General features: G+C 43.6%; 1 protein-coding gene across 2 annotated transcripts in view; it reads right to left on the bottom strand.

Annotated features, from left to right (window-relative positions):
* KCNH1 (potassium voltage-gated channel subfamily H member 1) overlaps window positions 1-12,841 on the bottom strand; it is a 420,947-nt gene extending 408,106 nt beyond the window's left edge. For both annotated transcript variants that reach the window (XM_004013916.5, XM_004013915.5), the window contains exon 1: window positions 12,554-12,841. In XM_004013916.5, the coding sequence (XP_004013965.2) occupies window positions 12,554-12,632 (79 nt within the window). In that variant the 5' untranslated portion in view covers window positions 12,633-12,841. The remainder of the gene's footprint in view (window positions 1-12,553) is intronic.
* Between the last annotated feature and the right edge of the window lie 13,006 nt (window positions 12,842-25,847).

Raw genomic sequence — 25,847 nt, 5'->3', positions numbered from 1 at the left:
ACAGTCGGACAACAGAGACGATCGGTGGCAGGCAGCAACTCACAGCGACGAGCAGGGAGAGAGATGCAGAAAGAAGAGAGAGGGTGGGAACGGAGGGGCATGGGGCAGGGGTGAGGGGCAAGGGGAGCCAACACAGAATGAGCCGGAACTGAAGAGCTGGCGGCCCCGAGCTAGAGACCCACAGCCACATCTAGAGAGAGAGTGAGGAGAGAGCTCAAGGCCCTCAGAGTTGGTACAGGAGAGATAGACCAAGGGCCAGAGGGAGATACAGAGAAGAAAACCAGAACATCCCAAGAGAAGGCACTGCTGGAGACAAGTGAGAGGCAGGCGCTGAGAAGCTGGGAGAGATCATGGCAAAGTTAATTCCTGTATCAGGACCCAGGGAACAGGGTCAACAGATCTCAACCTAAGTCAGCCTGCAGTGATGGAGACAGCTCACTGGGGCCCTGGTCACAGTTCCGCAACTCAGCTAGAGCTGGCTTACCTGACCCAAGAAAACAGGACCAGCCAGCCTTAAAAGGAAATCTCCAACCTGCCAGCCAAACATGCTCTGGGTCTGAGATGCCTCTCCTAATGCTCCATAAAATTCTCTCCTGGGCTTCCCTGGTGGCTCAGTGGTAAAGACTCCACCTGCCAGTGCAGGAGACCTGGGTTCCATCCCTGGTCTGGGAAGATCCCACATGCAAAGCAGCTAAACCCGTTCGCCACAACTATTGAGCCTGTGCTCGGGAGCACGAGAACTGCAACTGCTGAAGCCCACGTGTGCCCTGGAGGGCTCAGCAACTAGAGAAGCCACCACAATGAGAAGCCTGCACACCACAAGTGGAGAGTAGCCCCCGCTCACCACAACTAGAGACAAGCCTGCACAGCAACGAAGATCCAGTGTGTTAGTCGCTCAGTCACATCCGACTCTCTGCGAATCCATGGACTGTAGCCCACCAGGCTCCCCTATCCAGGGGATTTTTCAGGCAAGAAGACCAGAGTGGGTTGCCATTCCCTTCTCTAGGTGAAGCCCCAGTACGGCCAATAAATAAAATTATTAAAGAAAAGAAAAGCCTCACTCCTGCCCCAAATCCCTTGGAAAGCATATTCTTCCACCACAGGTGAGCCCTGCACTCCCACAGTCCATGGGTTGTTTTCCCTTAGATAAAGGACATCAGAGTCGTTACTAACTTGCTTTAGCTTCATCATTTGACAAGAGTAACAGAGAAAAGCGGCACAGTGAATGAAGTTAGGCAGGAGCACAACCCCTGAATGGCCCAGCCAGGTGGGAAAAGTATCAAGGGGAATTTAGCTGACAGAAGAATGACTCGAATTTAGAACCTCCTCCATCTTTAAAAACTATCAGTTATCATTTCAAAGTGGCAGATCAAGAACATGTATTTACTTCCTCATCCTTGAATGATGGCTGGAAAATTCAAAGGGATATTCCCACAACATCAAAGGGAAGGGTCACCAGTAGGCAAGAGCTAAGTTTCTGGAAGATGAAGGATAAGTGGAGGATGAGATGCAGCAGAGGAAGCCATGATTTTAAAATTCCAAAGGGATGTGGACAAGGAAGGGGCTAATGAGATGCAGGACACTGAACTGTTAGCTACTGTCTAAGGCAGGAATGGGATTTGAGCAAAAACTGGGAAACCAATCGAAAGCCAATAGAGAAAAAGTCCACTCACCCTCCGACACATACCCTCCATCCATACTCCCTGGAAGCCATGCCTCTACCTCAAGTAAAGAAACACACGGGGCTGGCTCAGAAGCAGTCGTCTGCCAACTGCAACATCCATCAGAAGTGCCTGGAGAACTCAGTAAAACACAGATAATGAGGCCCCATACCCTGAGTGTTTGATTCACTACCTATAAGGCTGTTGTTATAATCGCTAAGTTGTGTCCAACTCCTTTGTGACTGAATGGACTGAGCCCACTAGGCTCCAACGTCCATGGGATTCTCCCGACAAGAACACTGGAGTGGGTTGCCATTTCCTTCTCCAGAGGATCTTCCCAACCCAGGAATCAAACCCACGTGTCTTGCATTGGCAGGCAGATTCTTCACCACTGAGCCATCAGAAATAAGATTTGCCCCAAGAATTTGCATTCCTATCAAGTTCCTAGAGGTTCTACCACTAGAAATTAATGAAGGCAATTTTACTTAATCTCTTTTTTAAACCTCAGTTTCTGCAGTAGTAAAACAGAATAGTGAGAGTGCTCACAGAATAGTCTTAGTGAGATCAGAGGAGACGATACATGTGAAATCTTTGGCACAGTGCCAGACACACATATGAGAAAGGTTTTTTAATTTGCCCAAGTCATGGTTATAACCAGTGATTATAATGAATGCTTTTAACAAGTATTTGCTTGCTTCTAATGTTTTTTGAATTCTGAGAATTTGAAAAGTGAAAAAAGATGGAAAAAGAACATGGAAATATCTCATCAAGCCTATAGGTGACCAAGTTGTTGAGCTGAAAAGCAAGGACAGGTGAGTGCTACCTTCACCAGGTAGAACACAGGTATTTTTCGTTCTGTTGAAGAGAAGAACCTGAATTCATACCGTCTCACCAAGTTCATGCCCATGACTGATACTGGTCTGGACAACAGGCTACTGAGAAGGTACTTGTCCAGGGAATGAGTAACAGGTTCTATGGTCAGAGTCCCGGCAGGTAAATAATGACGCATTTAAGCATGTAATTAGAAGAGGGTTTAATCAAGGAACTATTAAGAAAAGCACGGGTCAGGTGGTAAACCAACTCTCTCGAGAAGAAAAAGCTCTGATTTATATCATTTGACAATTTCTGAGGGGTAAATATTCCCACATGGCAGAGTTCTAGCTACCAAGTTCCCTGAACTAGGAATACGGAAAAGATGAGCATAACCACATCTTGAGAGATAGTATTGAAACCAGCCAGCTGCACCTGCCCCAGCACACCATGGGGGAAAAACTCAGGGACAGTGCAGGACCCCCAGAGGTAGTAACTTTTGCAAATTGTAAGGTTTACCCAAACCCAAAGAGAGTGAGCTGCAGATGTAACCTTTACTCAAAGTAAAACAGATAGGCTACAATGATGACCTTGCAGGGAGGAAACTAGGAGAATAAATACTACAATCTCCCCCTGCTCCTTCCCCATCTCATGGTGGTATGAAGCCAACCAGGAGTCAGGAAGCAAGGGAGCCTACAGACATAATCCACATAGGTCACCCTCCCAGGATGCAGAGCAGGTTACAGAAGAAAAAAGCCTGGCCCAGCGATAAAGAATCTGCTTGCCAGTGCAGGAGATGCCACAGAAGCAGGTGTGATCCCTGGGTTGGGAAGATCCCCTGGAGTAGGAAATGGCACCCCACTCCAGCATTCTTGCCTGGAAAATCCCATGGACAGAGGAGCCTGGTGGCTACAGTCCTTGGGGTCGCAAAGAGTCAGACACGACTGAGCACAGCAGAAGATAAAGCGGTACGCTGGCCCTTGTAGGAGCTCAAAGCACAACCTTAAAGACTGCAGCATAGGATGCTAATCAATTCGGTCCCAGTAATGCTGAGAGGAAACAGAAGTAAAGAAAATCAAAACATAAAAATCCATGTAGATTAAGTAAATATATTTTCTTCGCCAGTTATAAAGCTCTAGTCTAAAATACGCTTTCCAAATTCACTCTTAATAGAAACTGAAGCTAAGCAGCAGATACATATTGGTAAAATTTGCCCAAATAGTGTCATCTTTCAGATGCTGACTTCAGCACTCTGAGAACGCTGGTGGCGGATGCCTACATCACTGCTGTAAGGAAAGAGGGAAGTAACTAGAGGCCAGCCTCTTCTTTATAAAAGTGCCTGAACTGTGGTGCTGGAGAAGACTCTTGAGAGTCCCTTGGACTGCAAGGAGATCCAGCCAGTCCCTCCTAAAGGAGATCAGTCCTGACTATTCATTGGAAGGACTGATGCTGAAGCTGAAGCTCCAGTACTTTGGCTACCTGATTCAAGGAACTGACTCATTGGAAAAGACCCTGATGCCGTGAAAGATTGAAGGCAGGAGGGGAAGGGGATGACAGAGGATGGGATGGTTTGATCATTGACTCAAACAGACATGAGTTTGAGCAAGCTCCAGGAGTTAGTGAAGAACAGGGAAGCCTGGTATGCTTGGGGTCCATGGGGTAGGACATGACTGAGGAACTGAACTGAACTGATGTCACCAAAGACCCTTCAAAAAGCTATGAGGAATGGGAGCCTTGAGGCACTCTCATTTAATAATTAACATTAATAATTACAAGATTAACTCAATTTCAGAACATCAGTTTTATGCAACATAAGACTAATAGAGCTGTCATTTTAATTGATAGAATGAACAATCTTAGGATGAGCAAGCAAACAGATTCTGACTAGTAGCATAATTCTCTAATGCCTAATCAAAAGAGCTGTTTAAGTCGTTTTTTCCCTCAGCAGCCACACAGGACTGTTAGAATAGAGACCATGAGAACTGAGGGAGACGCCAATGTTGGCCAGACTGCAATCTGTTCAGCAAGGCTGTACTTGCACAGAGAGCAGCCGGGGCATCAGACAAATCCCAACATCTAAGATAGGCTGGAATCTCACAGCAGTGGGTGAGCACTTCCACCACCTCAAAACAAAGCTTCACACATCCTGCAGTTGTCCCCTTTAAATTGACGTAAGGGACCTGGTCATCCCATATCCAATCTCACAAAAAAAGAACGAGCTATAAAATCTAAGAATAAGTTTGGGTGAGATGTTTATAATGGAAAAAATGTGTGGTAAGTACTGAGTCGGCAGAGCATCTCTTAAATCTTTGCTGAGGTTTGCAATGCATGTTGGTCTTCATCCCTCTGCAACAAGCCCCAGAGTCACAAACATCACATTCATTTTGGGAGTCCCAGGCTCAAGCACAGCATCACGCACAAAGGAGGTCCACCATGTCTATGAAACTGAGCTGGAGGCTAGCCTTAGCTTTTCAGTTTGTCTTTGATTTTTGATTCCTCCATGATATCACTGCCCCCACTTCAGTCACTTTATTTCTTTCACTAAAATAAACATGTCATTCACCTCCTAGTCCCTTCTCACTTCCAGCCTGAATTCTTACATATGTCCCCAGAGTTTTTCCATTTAAGAAAATGAGTCTCTCGCACACACACTCGCATGTGTCCTCTGCACACAATTCTACCTGTGTGAGTCTTTCATATCATTTACCACCACGGTGCGGGAGTTCACACTATAGGAATGTTTAAACACAGAGTAGATAGTGAGAGCTGGACAATAAAAAGAAGGCTGAGTGCTGAAGAACGGATGCTTTTGAACTGCGGTATTAGAGAAGACACTTGAGAGTCCCTTGGACAGCAAGGAGATCAACCAGTCAATCCTAAAGGAAATCAACCCTGAATATTCATTGGAAGGACTGATGCTGAAGCTGAAACTCCAATACTTTGGCCACCTGATGCAAAGAACTAACTCATTGGAAAAGAATCTGATGCTGGGAAAGATTGAAGGCAGGAGGTGAAGGGGATGACACAGGATGAGATGGTTGGATGGCATCACTGACTCAATGGACATGAGTTTCAGCAAGCTTCAAGAGATGGTGAGGGACAGGGAGGCCTGGCGTGCTGCAGTCCATGGGGTCACAAAGAGTCAGACATGACTGAACAACCGAACAACAAGAAGATAGTGAAGCTTCCCGAAGGACAAGGGCAAGTTTTGTTTTCATTTCATTTTGATCACGTGCTCACTATTAACGTGAGCTTTATTGGTTACTAGATTGTTTGGGTAGTGCCTATTAAAGGAGAAAATAGCATGTGTCGACAAGGGTGTGCTGTGGAGTGCTGAAAAATTTCATACACTGCTGGAGGGAGTGAAAAATGGTACAAGCCCTTTGGAAAACTGTTTGGCAGCCTCTGCCACAGTTAAAGACAGGCATCCTATGTACACACTCAATATATGCCCAAAAGACATGAAAAATATTTGTAGCGGCATTAACAGCAAAAATCTGCAAACAACTCACACGTGGTTGGAGGAGGTCAGCGAGAGGACGTGACTGCTAGCTCACCATTGAGCTGGACGCAAACAATCAGAGGCTCCTCACCTCTTCCTGTCCTTGGGATGTACACTCCGCCTACTGCTCCCCCAGTAGGAGCCATCCCAAGGAGAGAGGAGGGTGTTGTTGAGACCATCTAGACAAGTGGTCCCCAACCTTTTCAGCACCAGAGACTGATTTGGTAGAAGACAATTTTTCTACAGATGGAGGGGGGATAGTTTCAGGATGACTTAAGTGTATTGCATTTATTGTGCACTTTATTTCAATCATTACTACCTCAGCTCCACCTCAGATCATCAGGCATCAGATCCCAGAGGTTCGGGATCCCTGATCTGAGTGAATATGTGACTGAACCCAATAAAGGCCTCTTTTTAACGTTTAAGTTTTGGCAGGCAGTTGTGGAGATCTACTCACACTGCAGTGCCCAAGACAAACCCAATGAGTTCCCTCACTTATTAAAGCTGCTGCCTACCAGTCAATAGCGGGCTGCCTCTTTCTTCCATCTCTCCTTGCCCTCCCTATAAGGGAGCCAGTTTGCAAAACAACACGTATCCATCAAAGTAGAATGGATAAATACAATGCGTAGTGGGGTCATTCCATAAAGTACTACATAGCAGGGAAAAACAAACGACGGAAGCACATGCAGCAACAGCACGGAGGGCTCATCAGCCGATGGAGGATCCGTGCTGTGCGTCCCATGCACGTAGAGCTCAAAACAGACCACGCGAACTACAGTGTTCAGGAATGCAAAGCAAGTGAAATTATGGGGCAGAATATGAAGAAATCATGGTCACCATGGACTCAGGAGATAGCTCCCCTTGGGAAGTAATGAAGATGGGAACAGGAAGGTCCCAGGAGTCCTGGAGTGCTGGCAAGATCTCACTAAGGCGGTGACAGAACATTATACAAATGTATTAATTGACACAAAGTGATTTCATGTGCATTTTTATTATTTTAAAACAAACAAACAAAAAGTTAAAAAAAAAAAAAAAAAAAACAAGGAAAAGGGGAACTTCCCTGGTGGTACAGTGGATGAGAATTTGTCTGCCAATGCAGGGGACACAGGTTCAATCCCTTGTCCAGCAAGATTCCACATACCCCAGAGCAACTAAATCCTGTGAGCCTCAGCCACTGAGCCCGCGCTCCACAAGAGAAGCTGCTGTAACGAGAAGCCACACGGCAGCTAGAGAGTAGCCCCCGCTTGCTGCAACCAGAGAAGGCCCACGTGCAACAAAGACCTGGTGCGACCAAAAACAAATGAATACATTTTTTAAAAAAAGAGACGGGGAGAGGAGTTAAGAAAACTGTTAGTAAACTGCTCCCCAAACAGTTTTCAGGTGAAAAAAGAAGTGGGCTAGGTCTGTTTAGTTCTACAGGGCAGACTTGGAATGAATGGTATCTATAGGAGGGCAGATTTTGGAGAGACCAGACAATAACAAGAAAGGAAGAGAGGAAGGAGGGAAGGGAGGGGAAGAAACCAGGTCACAGTTACAGTTGCTTAAGACAACATTCTAGTAAGAAACTAAATGTCCCATCTTGAAGCTCTCCAAGCATAGGTTGCAGAACCACTGGAAGGAATGCTCTGGAGACGATTCAAATTCTGGAAAAGGAATAGCAACGTGTGTCCCTTCAGATTTCAGATTCTCGCCAGTTATAGGTGTGGCCACTTAGAGGAAAAACATCACCAACCATAGTCCAAAGATCCTGAGTGTATAACGCAGACATGTTAGGAAAGGGCTTCTTTGAATAAATAAGTAAAGTATATTTTAAACGTTTATTTACAAGCCATTAACTAACCAAAAATAAAGAGGCAGGGAAGAAACAGGGAGCTTCAAGGTAATGCTGAAGAAACCACTGCCAAATGGAGTCCAATCATCAGTGAAGAGTTAGTGTTGGAAAGAATGAAGCCAAAGAGTCCATTTATCACAATGTTCCTCAAAGGCATCTATTTTTTTATGATAGATTATTAAAATATATGGATTTCATAAAAGTCAGGGAGTTTGGAAAACTTGTTGCCTTACATTAAATCAGAGGCTCTGTCCTCTCAATCTCCTAGCTACTGTCAGCCAATAGATTAAACCTGTGAGCCTTTCAGAGAAAGCGAACTGAGCCAAGGTTGAGGATTATCTTGGAACTTACTACAAGGGGAAAAAAAACCAACAACAATTCTGTTGAACTGGTAATAATTCAGATTACCACCTACTCTGCATTCAGAGCAATAAGGGACTTGAACCAGTTTTCTGTTTCATAAATATTCCCATGGCTCAACACTTTCTGAGGAGACACAACATTCCCCACGGCTCTCATCCTGTTTGCTAAGTACCTACATCAACAACCTGAACCAACTTAACGCCGTACAAAAACACAGCTGATTTAGCAATCTGTAAATTATACATGTACATAAATCTGTACCAAATGTGTCGAGTTTCACTCCTGCTAACATGCATGGGTTCTTAACTGGCACCTACAATTGTTTGATATAGGTTTACAAACACTAAAACATATGTTCTGCCTAGAATGGGACCATTTAGGGTAATATTTTTGTAGTTTCCTGGCACTGAGATCTGACAGCCTCCCTAAGACAGATCTATTTGCTTCAGCAAGCATTCTGACAGTAAGTGCTGCAGGTTTAAGGAACCATCAAAAAATATTCTGGAACAACACTTTTCAAGCATGATTATCAAGAGAAACAGGCTGGCTTTGCCTAAGTGGCCACGAAGTCCGTAGAAGGATCGGAAATGATGATAATCAAAATCAAATCCAATCCGGGGTGCTAATTATGCCCTCTGACTACTTACAGCTAAGCAAAAACAAACAAAAAACATAAACAAAAACAAAAAACAAAAACAGGTAATTTCTTTCAAATGGTTTCAGGATATATAGAAGTAAATTAAACTAGATTTAAGTCCCACTAAGACCAGGAATCTTTTAAACTTTTTTAGAAATAAAATGTCAGATCTACATAAGAGTTGTAGCCAGGAAACACTGTGGAATTAGAGCGGGGTCCTTGGACCCAGACTCACTAGAATGTAACTTACTAAAATTAAAGAGGATCTCCTGCTTTCTACTATATCCCAAGCATTCAATAAATATGCTCAATAAATCTTTGTTGAATGAACAAACCAGTAAAAACTGTTGACTAGTCCCTGAGCTGCCTCTTTCTAACTAAACGTAGGTAAATGACTTAATCTGAAGATTCTTAATCCCTGAATTTCTAAAATGGAGACACTGCACCTCCTTTGCTGGCTTATGAGAATCAAAGGTGATAGTCCATGGAAAGTGACTTAATACTTTACAAAAGGCACACAGACAAGTGCTGTTACCCTGCCTGTGACTCCAACTAAACCACTGACAAAGGTGAAAATACTGCCCTTCCTTGAAACAGAATTACCTTGTCCTTTACCCTATAATTCTGCTTGGATGTGGCAGCATGGCTGTTAGCCAAAATAGATGCTGTTCTTGTTGTTGTAACATTTTATTCAATCTCCACTGGGAAATTGTGCTTCTCTAGAGAAAATAATGGTAATACAAGGAAGGTCATTTCAAGGTATAGTATAAGAAGCATGACACTGGGGTCAAAGGGCTTAGGGGTTCATTAGTTCTGCCCTTAAATCTTTGAGAAAATTCACTTGCTTTCATTTCTCCATTTATACCACGTTAGGGAAGGAGAGGTAGACGACAAAGCATCTAAGGCCTGTCTCAGTTCTATGATTTTCCAGATACCAGATATTCAAAGGCCCCAGAACAAAGCCAGTTCTATTATCCATTAGCACATAATGAGAGATTTTTTAAAGGATGATGAAAACAGTTGTACAAGCTAAGTCACACTGGCTGGAGAAACAATGATGCTATAAGAAAGAGGAATGATTCCTTCTAGAGCTGCCTCAGGCACTGTCTGCCTGCCACTTCCAACAAGTCACTTAACATTCCTGGGACTCAGTGTTCTGATCTGTAAAAGAGGAACAATAATACTGCATAGGACCACTGGGAGAAAATACCTAAGAAATGATCAAAAAGTACTGCTATTTTAAGGTAAATGCTATTTAAACACTTTCATACCCCCACCCCCAAAATGGCTGGTGGATGCTAGAAAGAGACAATCAATATTTTTAAATAGATTTTTTCCATCACAGTAAAACAACATGATGCTGGTAGATATTGTGATACTTCCAAGAGTCCAGATTGTTTTCCCTGTTTGGGCTCAGGAAATATGAAGACAGGGGTCACTAAAAACTGAAATCTCACAACCTTGAAACAGTAGATCATTTTAAATGTTCATCTGTCTCTCCTCCCAAGATGTTTTGGTTTTGTTGTTGATGTTGTTTTGGTTGGTTGGTTAATTGAAGTCAAGCTGTTGGAATTGGAGCTGAAATTAAAGCACCAGTGCTAATAATGTTGCCTGCTACTTATTCTATTAACCTTCCATGTCTGCCTACAGAGGGGAGGAAGCTCCAAGATCAACTAAATCAGAAAGTATCCTGGCTTCTCAGTTCCAGGAGTTTTTGTAATTGTGTCAGCTCCAGAATTTGTATCTTTTTTTGTCATTTTACTGTGGTTATTAGTTCCATGATTCTTCATTTCCTCCCATAAGCCTTAGGAACCTTGTGATTGTCACTTTTAAGATTCTCTTACCACTCTCTTCACTCAAAAACATGATAAGGTATACATTAGATATAGTTTTCCCTCATATTTAAAGGGCACTACCTCTTCACCAAAAAAATACAGTTGTCATTGATTCTTATGAGAAAGTTGATGTCACTGTCAACTGGATCCTCAAATAGCACGACTCCCTTGATAACCCACAACAGGCCAATAACAACAGCAATCACAGCAAATTAACTCTTAAACAGCGATTTTACTTAAATAGCCATGATCACCTGCAGCTTTTTCACTGCAGAAGAGTTCATTGTGGCTGTTCACATAGTGATTAGCATTCCCTTCTCTCCTCAGGTAATGGCCGGGACTCTGTTCGAAAGCTACCTTAGTTTGAGGAAGCCCTTGAAAGGAAAAGCGCTTCCCTTGCCGCTCAGCTGGTAAAGAATCCGCCTGCAATTCGGAAGACCTGGGTTCAATCCCTGGGTTGGGAAGATCCCCTGGAGAAGGGAAAGGCTACCCACTCCAGAATTCTGGCCTGGAGAACTCCATAGACTATATAGACCACGGGGTAGCAAAGAGTCGGATGGGACAGAGCAACTTTCACTTTCACTTTGAAAGGAAAAGTGATTGACCAGAAATTCTTCAAGAGGCACATTTCTAAAAAGTGCCTGAATAATACATGATGATTTGCTGTCCCAGTTAGTAAGTTATTTATTAGAAGATAAATTTAAATCTGTTTTTAATTATAGAGAGTATTTTCTAGTAGCATAAGTCACTTTCATGCCCTTCCCCTGAATCCCAAACTAAATTCTAATAGAAGTGCAGAATTTTAACACAATTTCCTGCAGGCTTGGCAACAGTGATATTTACACATTTTAAAAACCCATTTCCTGAGTTGGCTCTTCACCTCCTCCCAACAGAATGTCATTTGTCTCTGGAAGAAGAGGGGACCAGGAGCCTGTATAGAACGTCTCTAGGCGTGTCCTCTGTCATTTTAGCCTGTTTGATGAACGGCTGTGCACTGCATTTTCCAACTGCTGAGCTCTCCCAACTGCTCTGTAAACACTTTACCCTGGAAGCTCTGCTGTGAGTACTAGGGCGTTTGAAATGACTGCGTTCTATCCCTGCTCCTAGGGCTTCTCACCACCTCATGCCATCTTAATGCCACTGGGAAAGAAAGGGGCTGGAGCTCTCATTTATCGAGCAGTGGATGCATTTACAGTTTGCGTGAGTTTGAGAATGTACAGGGGAGCAAGAGTTATAAAACGCTGCTGTGGTTTGGAAGAGAGAAATGATGACAGGTTTGTACCTGCGCCCTTCCACTTTGCACTCGAGTTCAGGAAACTCTGCCCTTCATGAGCCTTAACTTCGAAGGGTGTGGGTGCGTGAGGAGGTGGAATCCGGCAGCCTGCAGCACGTCCCTAGGTTCCCACATCCCTACCCCTCTGACTTTTCAGCTGCCTGGGTGGGAGGTGGAAGCAGCCGCATCCTCCCATCCCTGGGGACCGGGACTCGGAGGTGCCGGTCTCTCCCGGGGCTCTCTCTCCGGGGGGAGGCGGCGCCGTGGGCAGTGGCCAGGGAACCCGGAGAGCCTTAACGGAGGGGCGAGCAGTACCGATGGGGAAGGCGCTGCCGTTCCTGCTTCCCATCACTTTTCCCGGGACTTTGCTCATCAGCTGTCACACTCCCTGGAGAGGAGACTGAGAAGGCGCGCGAAAGGCGCCCAAAAGCGACCCCAGGAGAGCTCTCCTCTTGGGATGGGGACCCATTAGACCCCACCCCACTCTACCCACCCTTCCCAGCCCCCGGGAGTCAGCCCCGCGCCGCGGCTCCCAGCAGAGCCCCGGGGTTCTGCTGCATGCTGGTGCCGAGCGGCGGGAGGCGTCTGCAATAAAAGCACGGATAAAAACCCGGGGTGTCAAATCCGAATGCACCTCTTACCATTGGACCGCCGGACAATATTCTCCAGAAACGTGTTTTGCGGGGCCACCAGTCCCTTCCTGCCCCCAGCCATGGTCATCCTCCCGGCAGCTCGCGGTCTTGGGGGGCGTCCCGGCACAGCGACTCACGGCAGCAGCAAGCTGGGCGCGGGGCCCGCGAGCGATCCCGGCTGGAAGCGCCCCATGCGCTCCACGGGGACCCGGGCGGGCAGGGGCGGCGGCGGCTCCCTCCGGCTGCCACCCTCGCGCCCTCTTCGCGCCTCCCTCCCCGCGGCCCGCCTCGCTGTGTACTCGCGCGGGGCTCGCCGCGCCGCAGCCGCCTCCGGGTGGGCGGGGGGGAGCCGCAGCAACCCGGCCCGCGGCGCCCCCTACCGGGCGCTTGTACCCCGCTGGCCTGCGGGAGAACGAGCGGGGCGCTCCCGCAGCGGCTGGGAAGCCGAGCGCCGCGGCGGGCCAAGGCTGGACCGGCAGCGCCGCGCTCTGGCCGCAGCCGGGAAGCGTGCTCAGGGCGCGCCATGGGTTGGGCGGCGAGGGGCGTTGGAGCTGCTGTCTCTCGGCGGGTTCACTCCCAACGAGGTGGCAGGGAGTTTTGGAGGAACGTGACACTGTACCTCTCCTGCCTTGCTCCGTTCCAGGCCGGAACCCTTGGGACCTCTGAAACTCTTGAAACCCCTTCCTGCTGGCCCCCTAGGGTCTCTTAGCCTCATTTATGAAAGTTACCCCACCTGCATTCTGAAGCCAGTGTTTGACCATTAATTAATGAAGAACTTAAGGGCTCAGGCTTACAGAGTGACTAACTGGTTGGACTCCAGAAGAGCTGTCTTGGGTTGCTTTTAAAGGTAACCTAAAGTCAAAACCGGAGAAGGAAATGGCAACCCACTCCAGTGTTCTTGCCTGGAGAATCCCAGGGACGGGAGCCTGGTGGGCTGCCCGTCTATGTGGTCGCACAGAGTCGGACAAGACTGAAGCGAGTTAGCAGCAGCAGCAGCAAAATCAAAAACGCACACTCCAGACGTTTGACAAGTTTGGGGGCTCATTGTCTCCATTTCCACTCTTATCCAGTGAATAGTTCAGCAAAGACCAAGAAAATACATGTATATATACAGAAAGGTTTTCTGTTTGTTTGTTAGCAGAATCAGAACCTGTTATGATCAGTGTGTAAGATTAGGAAACAAACAAGCTGTCTGACAAACATCCAAACAGGCAGGATGGGGCTTGTCCCTGAGGGCAAATGCTTGGAGGTTGGGATTGGGGTGGGCAGCTTCCCCAGGCATTTGACATCAATTAAAAACCGCAGAGGACTTCCCAGCTGGAGCTAGTAGTAAACAACCTGCCTGCCATGCAGGAGACATGAGTTTGATCCCCTGGCCAGGGAGATCCCCTGGAGGAGGGCATGGCAACCCACTCCAGTATTCTTGCCTGGAGAATTTTGTGGACAGACTAGACTGGTGGGCTACAGTCCATGGGGTCGCAAAGAGTCGAACACTATTAAGTGACTTAGCATACAAAAACGCAAAAACTGCAGGCTTGACAGGCACACTGCTATATTTAAAATGGATAACCCACAAGGACCTGCTGTGCAGCACAGAGAACTCTGATGGATGTTATCTGGTGAAGCGAATGGGAGGGGAATTTGGAGGAGAATGGATACATGTATTTGTATGGCTGAGGCCCTTAGCTGTCCCCCTGGAACCATCACAACACTGTTAATTAGGCACGCTCCAATACAAAATTAAAAGTTCAATTAAAAATAAATTAATTTTTGAAAAGCGCAGCCTTGACTTTACGGATGGGCCACCCTGTTCAGGATGCCGTGTTGATCTTCACACCTGCCTCCTGGTATAAGAAGAATTACATCAACTCAAGATTTCTGGGCAGGAGCTCAGACTGTTTTAGGAGATTTTTGCCTGCACAGGGGCTTTATCTGTTTCTTCACTGTGTGTCCCCAGAGAGTGTATGGCCAGAGACTAAAGAGCTGCCCCACAGAAAGAATGAGTCGATAGTTTCCTGGTCAGTTCCATGCTGGACAAGCAACAGTGACACAGGAATGTAAGAGGCGAAAAACTGACTGTGCAACCTCGGCTGTCCAGGTTAACTATCCTGATGCATCCTAATATTCTGTAGATACCTTCTCAGTTTATTCATCTTTCAAACAGAGGAACTAATTCTTGCCCAGCAATCTCTCAGAGATACCTTGAAGATCAAACGTGATTGTTTAGGGGAGCGCCCCCTAAATTGTAGAGTAGTATACCACAGTCAGACGTCATCGTTAGAGTGACCAAATAAATCGGGCCGTTACAGACATCACCCTGTGTCTCACCTTGTAGGAGACACAAAGTGAATGGATGGGAGCTTTTCGAAGAGTTAGGGAAGGCTTGCGTGGGCTTTGAAACCAGTAATGATATACTTCTTCCACAAGGTAACATTCTGCCAGGCACATCCGTCACCCAGCTCAGAGCAGTGATTTCTTAAACCCTAGCTCCGTCTAGTGGTTCTTTGCTCTATTACAAATGAAATAACAAGCAGTGTGGATGAGAACTTGGAGATGTATTGATGCTGAGTTGGTTCGGAGGTGTCTGCCTACTTCATTTGAATCAATTCATTTGAATAAGGCTCTTAAGGTTATGTAATCTACTGCAGGCTCAAGGGGAGGTTTTTCATGATGATATTAAATCTGCCAAGCAACCTCATAATCCTGCTTGTGAAAGGAAGATAAAAGAATGGGTGGGACGGGACAGCGATCAGAGAGAGTTAATAAAATTTCTCAGATTTTAATGAGCTCTCATGTTCCAGGGCTCGGGTATAAAGGAAACAGATGATGTTCATTTAAGGTGAGAGATGTTAAAGCCGTGGCAGGATACCTGATAAGAAAAAGGGGCGAAGAGATGTCTTCCATTTTTAATTTCAAATGTACTACTACTACTGTGGTTCTCGGCATGTACTCTGTGTGTGTGTGTGTGTGTGTGTGTGTGTGTGTGTGTGTGTGTGTGCACCAATTTGAATACTGTCATTTTTAGTGGCACCCTTGAAGAGATTAAAAGACCTAAAACATCACTTAAACAGTCAGAAATCTAACCATTATCTCTACTCAGCGTGAGGATATCTCATGGCATCTACAAAAGAAAAACACATCCTCTGTCCCGCATTCCCTTGGCCGACCCTCAACACTGCCTGACTGTAGGAATGAAGCCTTGCCCAGGTTCTCTTTGCTATCCGCAGGCCTAGGTTGCATGTGTTCAGGAAACATACCCTCTTTGTTGGGACTGGCTAGACAGTGCAGTATATTGTCCTCCTTGCCTCTTACTTCCCACCTTTTGTTCCCTACTCTATATTCACTTCCAGGAGCTGCTCAGCTTAAAGTTCTGTCTGAGATCTAGCACTATAATGTAGGAAAGTCAGCTAGAACAAACTTTAATCTTACAGATTTGTCAACATTGCTAACACCTTTGTAAAAGAGTCACAGTACAGCAGTGTACCTCTGTATTTTTATAGAACAGGCAAAGCCACTTTTTATTCAAAGGAACAACTTTAAATAACTGGGAAGAGAGTTCCAGTTAGACTGCCTCTGTCCCTCTCTGCAGGAAGTGGGCTACCTCTGTCTAGAACGTCTACCAAGAACAATACAGAGTCCGAAATGAAAACTTCTAAAATTTTATACCACTGTCTCTAACCAGTGGTCTTCCTTTCCTATGCCCTCAGTATTGTGGTTACCCCTGGATTATAACACGTGGTTTGTCTGTGTCATACAATAGATGGTGAGCTGAAACACAGATGAACTTCACCAATCTTTGTTTTCATATATATAATGAGTTCAGTTCAGTCGCTCAGTCGTGTCCGACTCTTTGCGACCCCATGAATCGCAGCACGCCAGGCCTCCCTGTCCATCACCATCTCCCGGAGTTCACTCAGACTCACGTCCATCGAGTCCATGGTGCCATCCAGCCATCTCATCCTCGGTTGTCCCCTTCTCCTCCTGCCCCTAGTCCCTCCCAGCATCAGAGTCTTTTCCAGTGAGTCAACTCTTCACATGAGGTGGCCAAAGTACTGAAGCTTCAGCTTTAGCATCATTCCTTCCAAAGAAATCCCAGGGCTGATCTCCTTCAGAATGGACTGGTTGGATCTCCTTGCAGTCCAACGGACTCTCAAGAGTCTTCTCCAACACCACAGTTCAGAAGCATCAATTCTTCAGCACTCAGCCTTCTTCACAGTCCAACTCTCACATCCATACATGACTACTGGAAAAACCATAGCCTTGACTAGATGGACCTTAGTCGGCAAAGTAATGTCTCTGCTTTTGAATATACTATCTAGGTTGGTCATAACTTTTCTTCCAAGGAGTAAGCGTCTTTTAATTTCATGGCTGCAATCACCATCTGCAGTGATTTTGGAGCCCAAAAAAATAAAATCTGACACTGTTTCTACTGTTTCCCCATCTATTTCCCATGAAATGATGGGACCAGATGCCATGATCTTCGTTTTCTGAATGTTGAGCTTTAAGCCAACTTTTTCACTCTCCTCTTTCACTTTCATCAAGAGGCTTTTAGCTCCTCTTCACTTTCTGCCATAAGGGTGGTGTCATGGTAGAACTGGTGAGTTCACAAAAGTAGTTCACAGCAACGGAGGCACTACAGAGAGAGCATGGAAATAGAGCTCTACAGAATGGCTGGGAAAAGAGTTCTGGAGAGGAAAGAAAAATCTCAAAGCCCAACAAAAAATATCTATCAAATGAAGAGGAAGACAGTACCACACACCAGGGATGGGGTGGAGGGGGAGATCGCATCATGCAAAGACAAGAATTACATTTTTTCCTTTCAATAAGACCATGAAGTATAGGAACAGATTTCAAAAGCCAAGAACCTCTCAAACATAAGAGAGTCGCCCATGAGCCCTGGAAGTTCTCAGAGGAAGAATGGGCAAACAAGGGTGTTTCCTCTTCAGAAAAGAATAAGCATCAGTAGGAGAAACTGAACCCAGAAGTGACTTCACCTTCCTGGCCACCATGAGTGAAATATCTAAAAGAGGGGGAATATGCAGCATGCATGAGAAATTTCAGCTTCTATGACCCAGTGACTGATTTATTATATGTAATTTCTGTTCACAAAACGTATTTTCTAATAGACGTACAGGAAATGTGTTGGGGAGGCCATATCCACTGGAAAGATCTGTTCTGTATTATGGGGCTTTCCAGGTGGCTCAGTGGTAAAGAATCCTCCTGTCCATGCAGGAGACACAGCAAATGTGGATTTGATCCCTGGGTCAGGAAAATCCCCTGGAGGAGTAAATGGAGGAGTAAACCAAGTCCAGTATTCTTGCCTGGAAAATTCCATGGACAGAGGAGCCAGGTGGGCTATAGTCCATGGGTCACAAAGAGTTGGACTCGACTGAGCACATACACAGGCATATTCTGTATTATGAACACCTACCTCCACCAAGTGCTGGGAAAAAGAAGAAAGTCTGCCTCCACAAGAATCGTAGCCTATGAATCTAATTGACTGGAGGGTGTCACACTGATGTAGGTGCTACGCTCAACTGTGGCTAACCCAATAGGCATTTTTAAACATTTGCAGAACTGGGTTATATCCTTCTAAATGCCCAGAGCCTATTATCCTTCTCTCTCATTTCCTCCTATCAAAAGAGAACAAGATCTTTTATCACATCCCTCTCAAGGAAAATAATGAAAAGCGTTTACAACAGTCTCATTTTACTATGCGAACATCCGCTCAGAGTCTAGCATACACCAGATGCTGGAATAGGTTCTAAGGATGACAAGAGGGTTATGATTGGCATCTGCCCCCATGAAGCTCAGGAATCAGTGAGTACTTAGCTTCTTTATGATTTCTCTCCTTTCAGCTACTTTCCTCCCTCAGATGTGTCCTCCAAACCCTGCTATCTTGGGTCCACAAACTACATTTCAGCTTGATCTTCGCACTGAAGACTTTCCTGCCTTCTCTTCATTGAGACTTGTCTCTCCCCAAAGGTCTTGGAGTCCCACAGATCACACTCCTTTAGAAGATATTCATCTGCCATGGCCCCTGCTCCTAGAAGCCAGAAGTGAAGTGGGAATTCATCAAGAGTAGGTAGTTGGACACACAAGCGCAGAGCCCGAGAGAAACATCTAGGCAGAGCCGGAGATTGAAAATCACTAGCTTATAGCCTTCAAAAGAGAGTGAGAAGGAGCAGCCTAGAAAGTAGGGGGAACTAGGATAAGCCATTTGAGAGAAGTCTTTAAATGGGAAGCGTAATGAACACCGTCACATGCATATGTATGTACAGACTAAGTTGCTTCAGTCGTGCCTGACTCTTTGCAACCTGATGGACTGTAACCCGCCAGGCTCTTCCATCCATGGAGTTCTCCAGGCAAGAATATTGGGTTGCCATTCCCTTCTCCAGGGGATCTTCCTGACCCAGGGATCAAACCCATGTCTCCTGAGGCTCCTGCATTGCAGGCAGATTTTTTATCGCTAAGCCACCAGGGAAGCCCAGATTTATTTATTTCTTTTTTCTTGGCCATGTCGTGTAACATGTGGGGTCTTAGTTCCCCAACCAGGGATTGAACCTGGTGTGGAGAATGTCCCTGGGACAGAATGATCAGTTAGTCTTTTGAGACCTTAGTGGAAACATTTGCAATGGAATAGTGGGGACAAAGCCACATTACAATGGGTTTAAAGAACAATTAGAAAGTTACAATCCAGATAGCAGACTGAGCTAGTAAAAATTGCCCTTCTAACTCAAACATACAGAAATGCCAAATGAATTGTTTTTAAGCTTATCTTCAATATACTGCCAAGATCAAAAGAAGTCAAAAATAGGCAGGAATCCATTGCAGTTGTGGGAATACATGGGGAGCATCAGCGGAGTGTAACCTCCAAATAAACACTCCTTGGGGTGTCCAGTTTTGGTATTTGTTTGACGGTTCTGAGGACAGAGGCCCCATTCATGGTGGGGAAACTGGAGCTGAGTCTCTGCTGGACCCAGGAACCTGGGAAAATAGAACCCACAAGCCTGAGCTCTCAGCTGGTCCAGAACATGGGTGAAAACAGTAAACCTTCACAAATCAGAACTCCTAGACCACTAAGTCTCACATTAATGGGACAGGATTCTCCCAGCTACCCTCACAGTGTGGAATCTTGTGCTAAGAAATTTATACAGAAATGTCACATAGCCCCATCAGAAACCAGTAAGAAACTGCTGCTACAGGAAAAACATATACCAACCAATATACCTTAAGATCCAACTGATAAAAATTACCCCCAATAGAAAGCATACAGACACAATTATAAATCATACCAAAAATAATTCTATATCATAAATGAAGTCAAATAAAAAGTTGGAGAAAACAGCAACTGAGAAACAATGCAGGTGCAGCAAGTTGAGAAGTGTATTTTATGTATTCAGAGAATAAGAAAGAAATGGAAACCTTAGGGTGAAAATAAGACACTATGACCAAAAAAACAGGCAGATTTTGATCAAAATTAAACAAAATTTAAAACAGTCACGGAAACAAAAAATCCCCTGGGTATATTATTCAGTAGTCTACACCCAATTAGCTGGAAAGGAAATTACACAGAACATAGCCTATAGAAATAAACAGATGGGGAATGTAAATGATAAGTGGATGGAGTGATAGGCTCAAACATATGTCTAAAAAGACTCCTCTAGGGAATAAAAATGTATATGGAGAAGAAGCAATATTCAAAGGGACAATGAGAATAAATTTTCCAGAATTAAAGAAATCAAATATCTCACAATTAAATTCACAGATTGAAAAGGCAGGATAAATGAAAACAAATCCAAACCTAATCATATAGAAGTGAAACTCCAGAGCATAAAAGGAAAAGAGGAAATCTTAAAAATTATCACAGGAAAAAATAGATCATCTACAACAATGTGAAGATGATATTGACATGAGAGATCTCAATCTAACAAGAGAGTTAAAAATGATGAAATACGCCAGTGGTTCCCAACACAATGGCTAAACTTCAAAAGACTGACAGGGCAAAATGTTGACAAGGATGTGGAGCCAACAGAACTCTCAAACATTGCTGTGAGAGTCTGAAATGATTTTTTAAAAATCACTTTGGAAATAGCCTGTCAGTTTCTTACAAAACTATCAATAACCATTCACCCATCCCACACCCCAGAAATTCCACATACATTCAAAAAAGATTTCTTTGTATCTGCTTCATTCATAACAGTCAAAGACTAAAAGCAGCATGTGTCCATCACCAGCATAATAAACAAACAAACCATGGGGTACCAATAGGATAGAACACTGCAGAGTAACAAAATGAGACAAACTACAGTTAAAGGCAAACAACATAGATGAACCTCAACACATTACACTGAGTGAAAAAGCCTTAGACTAAAGAGTATATGGCATGTTATTTCATTCATACAAAGTTCTAGAACAAGCACACAAGGTGAAAAAGAAATCAGAACAGTGTTTGTCTCTCAGAGGGGATACTGAGGATTGCCTAGGGAGGGACATGCTGAAATTTTCGGGAGTAATAGCAACATTCTATATCTTCATGAAAGTGTGGGTTATGCATGTATATGATTTGTCAAAACTCAAAAAATGATACATTTGAGTTTTATACATTCTGACTATTTTATTTCAAAAAAGAAACTCTACATATTGAACCCTAGCTAGTTATATTCAGGCTAACCATTTAGGAGTGAAGTATATGGATATCTCCAACTTATTTTGAAATGCATCAAAAAAAATAAGATAAATAGACACGATAAAACAAAAACATCACAATGTAATGATAGTAGAATCTGTGTGGTTGCTATGTAAGTGTTCACTATACAAGTCTTTCAAATTTTCTGTATATTTGAATTTTTTTCATATCCATCTGAATCCATTTTAAAGGGAGGATAAAGTAAAGACATTAACAAGACAGGCTAAAACTTATGGACATTTGCTGAAAATAACTGGTTAACAATTAGGAAAAAAAGAACTAGAAGAAAAAAGTGGATTATATGATGTAATAATGAAACAGAAATGTAAAAACATGGTAGTAGACACAAATAAACATTGACTTCTAGAAACAGTGAGGACAATAACAGATAAATTAGAGAAGTGTTAAAAATATGGTGACAGGAAAATACTTGACAACAGCAGAATGAATAATGGAAACTGAAATCTTTCAAAATCTGTCTTATAATAGCAAGACTGCTAAAGTTTAGACTCTGTTAGAAAATTTATAACTTTCAGACCAGTGAGGGGAAATAAGAATGGGCGTAAAGAAAATATAATCAAATCAAAATATGCCATGTAAAGAGAGAAAAGATGTAAAGAATTAATATGGTAGATTAAAATACATTAAAAGTGGCAGAAATACACCAAAATATGTCAGTAATCACAATGTGTGTGTGTGTGTGTGTGTGTGTGTGTGTGTGTGTGTGCCCATGTACGCACACAGGTAATTGCTTCAGTTGTGTCTGACTCTTAGCAACCCCATGGGCTGTATGTTGCACACCAGGCTCCTCTGTCCATGGAATTTTCCAGGCAAGAATAATGGAGTGTGTTTCCATGCCCTCCTCCAGGGGATCTTCCCATGCTAGGGATCAAACCCACATCTTTTAAGCTTCCTGCATTGGCAGGTAGGTTCTTTACCACTAGCACCACCTAAATTTTCTTATTAAAATAAACACTTATATCAGATAAAAACAAAACAGAATCAAGCTTGTGATGGTTTAAAAAATTCTCACTTGGAACACAAATGTTTATAATAGAGGGAGATGGAAAAGGATATAGAAAGACTTCGGATTTGGGGAATACTGTAAAACCATCCTATCACAAATATCAAAACATTCTGAATAAAATTAATAAATGATAAAGTTATATATATATTATATATATGCACAACATACTACATGCATGTATATATTTATATTTTCTTAATTTTTAGTTTAATTTTTTAGTTTTGGAGCATAGTTGATTAGCAATACTGTGTTAGTTTCAGGTATACAGCAAAGTGATTCAGGTATATGTATGCATATATATATATATATATATGCTTTTAATTGAATAACTTTCACATGAAATGAAACAAATTCCTTGAGGACCAAAAAACAAACCAGAACTAAAACCAAAGCAATGAGCACAAAGATGTGACAGTGTTGCTGCCCAAGCAAGGTAGGGAGGAAAGGGTAGAAACCCAGATCAAGGCCAGGTCAGGAAAAGCTTTGTTGTCATGCTGAGTCTAGCATTTAGAACTGTAAAGTTCACTTTATCGTGTGAACAGTCTGCAGGAATCAAAGTTTAAGCAGGTGCATGAATAGCTCTAGGTTCTGGAGATACAACAGTGAAGAAAAGAAATATTCTGCTATCAAGGAGCTAAATCTAGTTGGATAAGACTGGCAAAAATAATAAACACATTATTTTGTATCTTAAAACATAGATAATATTCACTTGCCTTTATTTACTTGGTGCTATAAGAGAATGATTTAGAGTAGGTTCATATCACAGGAAACATGAGCTATCAATATTACTTTCCATCATGGGACCCTGGAGATGGGTGCTTTATGCTAAGTTGAGGGGCTGTCTTCATTGTTCTCAGCCTTCTCAAAAGATCCTTTGATATTTCCTCTTCCAGTTGACTTCCTCTGTTCATTGGTACAATTGGAGCCTATAAAAAGTTGTTGTTTAGTTGCTAACTCATGTCAGAGCCTTTTGCGACCTCATGGACCACAGCCTGCCAGGCTCCTCTGTCCATGCGATTTACTGGAGTGGGTTGCTAGTAAATCCTGGAGTAGATTGCCATTTCCTTCCCCCCAAAAAAATTGTTTAAAAGAATCCTAAAAAAAAATAAAGTCTAATATCAACTTTAATCAACCAAATATCTTCATCAAATATGACACACAAAGCCATCAGAGGATCTGCCATGTGGTTATATTGCTGATAAAGATCATGAATAGATCAACAAGTGAGAAACAGATCAAGATGTGTGGCATGACCTATAGGGGGCTCGAAGATTCAGTGTGATTTCAATAGGACTGAAACTCAGTTTAGTATCAAATGCTAAATCAGTATTTCTGGGTATGACCACTTGCAGAAAAACATGGCTAGTCTTCACACATGGAATTTATTCTTTCAGAATTAAAAAAGGAAATAGAGTGGGGATGGATGCTTTGGACTCAGTCAGTTCAGTCGCTCAGTCGTGTCCAAATCTTTGTGACTTCATGGACTGCAGCACCCCAATAAGGAAGAAAGTGAAGAGGAACATAAACCAAACCATCTAAGGTTTCCAAGTAGTTCACGTTTAGAAAGACATAAACACAGAAATGACAAAAGTTAAATGCCAGAGAGTTGTTTCAACCTGTGAACCAAATGTCAGAGAATGACTTCTTTAGTATTCTGAGAATTATGGAAAATTCAACCAAAATCTTATTCTTAGAATAATTAAATCAATGTATAAGGCACAGGAGAATCATTTGGAGAATATGCATCCATATAAATGTAACATGACAGAAAAAATGGGATCTCTCAAGGTTTCTTTTGCTGTTACCTTCTTTGTTAAAGAGAATACTATTTAAACTGGAAATGGCACCCCACTCCACTACTCTTGCCTGGAAAATCCCATGGACGGAGGAGCCTGGTAGGCTACAGTCCACGGAGTCATGAAGAGTCAGACATCACTGAGCGACTTCACTTTCACTTTTCACTTTCATGCATTGGAGAAGGAAATGGCAACCGACTCCGGTGTTCTTGCCTGGAGAATCCCAGGGACGGGGGAGCCTTGTGGGCTGCCGTCTATGGGGTCGCACAGAGTCAGACATGACTGAAGCAACTTAGCAGCAGCAGCAGCAGCAGCAGCAACTTTTCAAAGTCACAAAGAAATTGAAGTCTAAGACCTGGGAATATATGTTAAGAAATTGTACAAGTAGTTAAAGAAGTTGAAGGGGATCACGGAGGACGAGATGGTTGGATGAGATCACTAACTCAATGGACATGAGCTTGAGCAAGCTCCGGGAGATGGTGATGGAGAGTGTTGCCTGGAGTGTTGCAGTCCATGGGGTCACAAACAGTAGGACACAACTGGGCGACTGAACAACAAGTTAAAGTTAGTTCAAGTCTCCATGCCCAGCTGCATGAAACGTTACAGGCACCAGAAGCCTAAGCACAAGAAAATATGTTCCTGATTTTATTCAAAATGAGAAAGAAATTAATCATTTTGCAAACCACTGCTTAGCTTATAGTTATTCTGAAAAAAATTGTTGACAGGCTATTAAACATGGGTTGGGAGTGTCTAGAAAGAAACGAATTAACCACTGGGAGCCAATATGAATCAACCAAATGGGGGGAAAGAGGAGCAGAAGATGGTAGAAAGAAAGACACTATAAAGAAAAATTATGAAAGCCTCAGAAATGAACCCGAAAGACTGCAGAATGTCTTCAATGAAAACCAGGTAGTGTCTAGCACATCCATCCAAGGTGTCTGGTTTATGCGGTCTCTGTGTCTTTTGTGATCTTTGAGCTGTTTACAACTCTGTAATTTGTAGACAGCTATAGCAATGCAAACGATTCTTGTCCAGAGAGGTACAAATGGATTCTTTCCTGATGGAAATTCAATTGATTCTCTTCCTCTAATGTGGAATAAGCCAGTTTAACATTTTTGAAGGAAATTTAGTTAACTATCCTAATGAGCTAGGTATGTTTCTACTCTTTAGATTCTCCTTTGAAATAGTTGTAGCATCTAACTAGCTCCTTCATTAACTGAACTAAATAAAATCTTTGATGTGCTTTTATTTTATATTTGTGTAAGAAGAAAAGTTATGACCAACGTAGATAGCATATTGAAAAGCAGAGACATTACTTTGCCGACTAAGATCCGTCTAGTCAAGGCTATGGTTTTTCCAGTGGTCATGTATGGATGTGAGAGTTGGACTGTGAAGAAGGCTGAGCGCCGAAGAATTGATGCTTTTGAACTGTGGTGTTGGAGAAGACTCTTGGGAGTCCCTTGGACTGCAAGGAGATCCAACCAGTCCATTCTGAAGGAGATCAGCCCTGGGCCTTCATTGGAGGGACTGATGCTGAAGCTGAAACTCCAGTACTTTGGCCACCTCATGCGAAGAGTTGGCTCATTGGAAAAGACTCTGATGCTGGGAGGGATTGGGGGCAGGAGGAGAAGGGGACGACAGAGGATGAGATGGCTGGATGGCATCACTGACTCGATGGACGTGAGTCTGAGTGAACTCCGGGAGATGGTGATGGACAGGGAGGCCTGGCGTGCTGCGATTCATGGGGTCACAAAGAGTCGGACACGACTGAGCAACTGAACTGAACTGAAC

The sequence above is a fragment of the Ovis aries genome, chromosome 12, assembly GCF_016772045.2.
Source record: "Ovis aries strain OAR_USU_Benz2616 breed Rambouillet chromosome 12, ARS-UI_Ramb_v3.0, whole genome shotgun sequence".
NCBI classification, from domain to species: Eukaryota; Metazoa; Chordata; class Mammalia; order Artiodactyla; family Bovidae; genus Ovis; species Ovis aries.
This window is presented reverse-complemented; position numbering and strand designations above follow the sequence as displayed.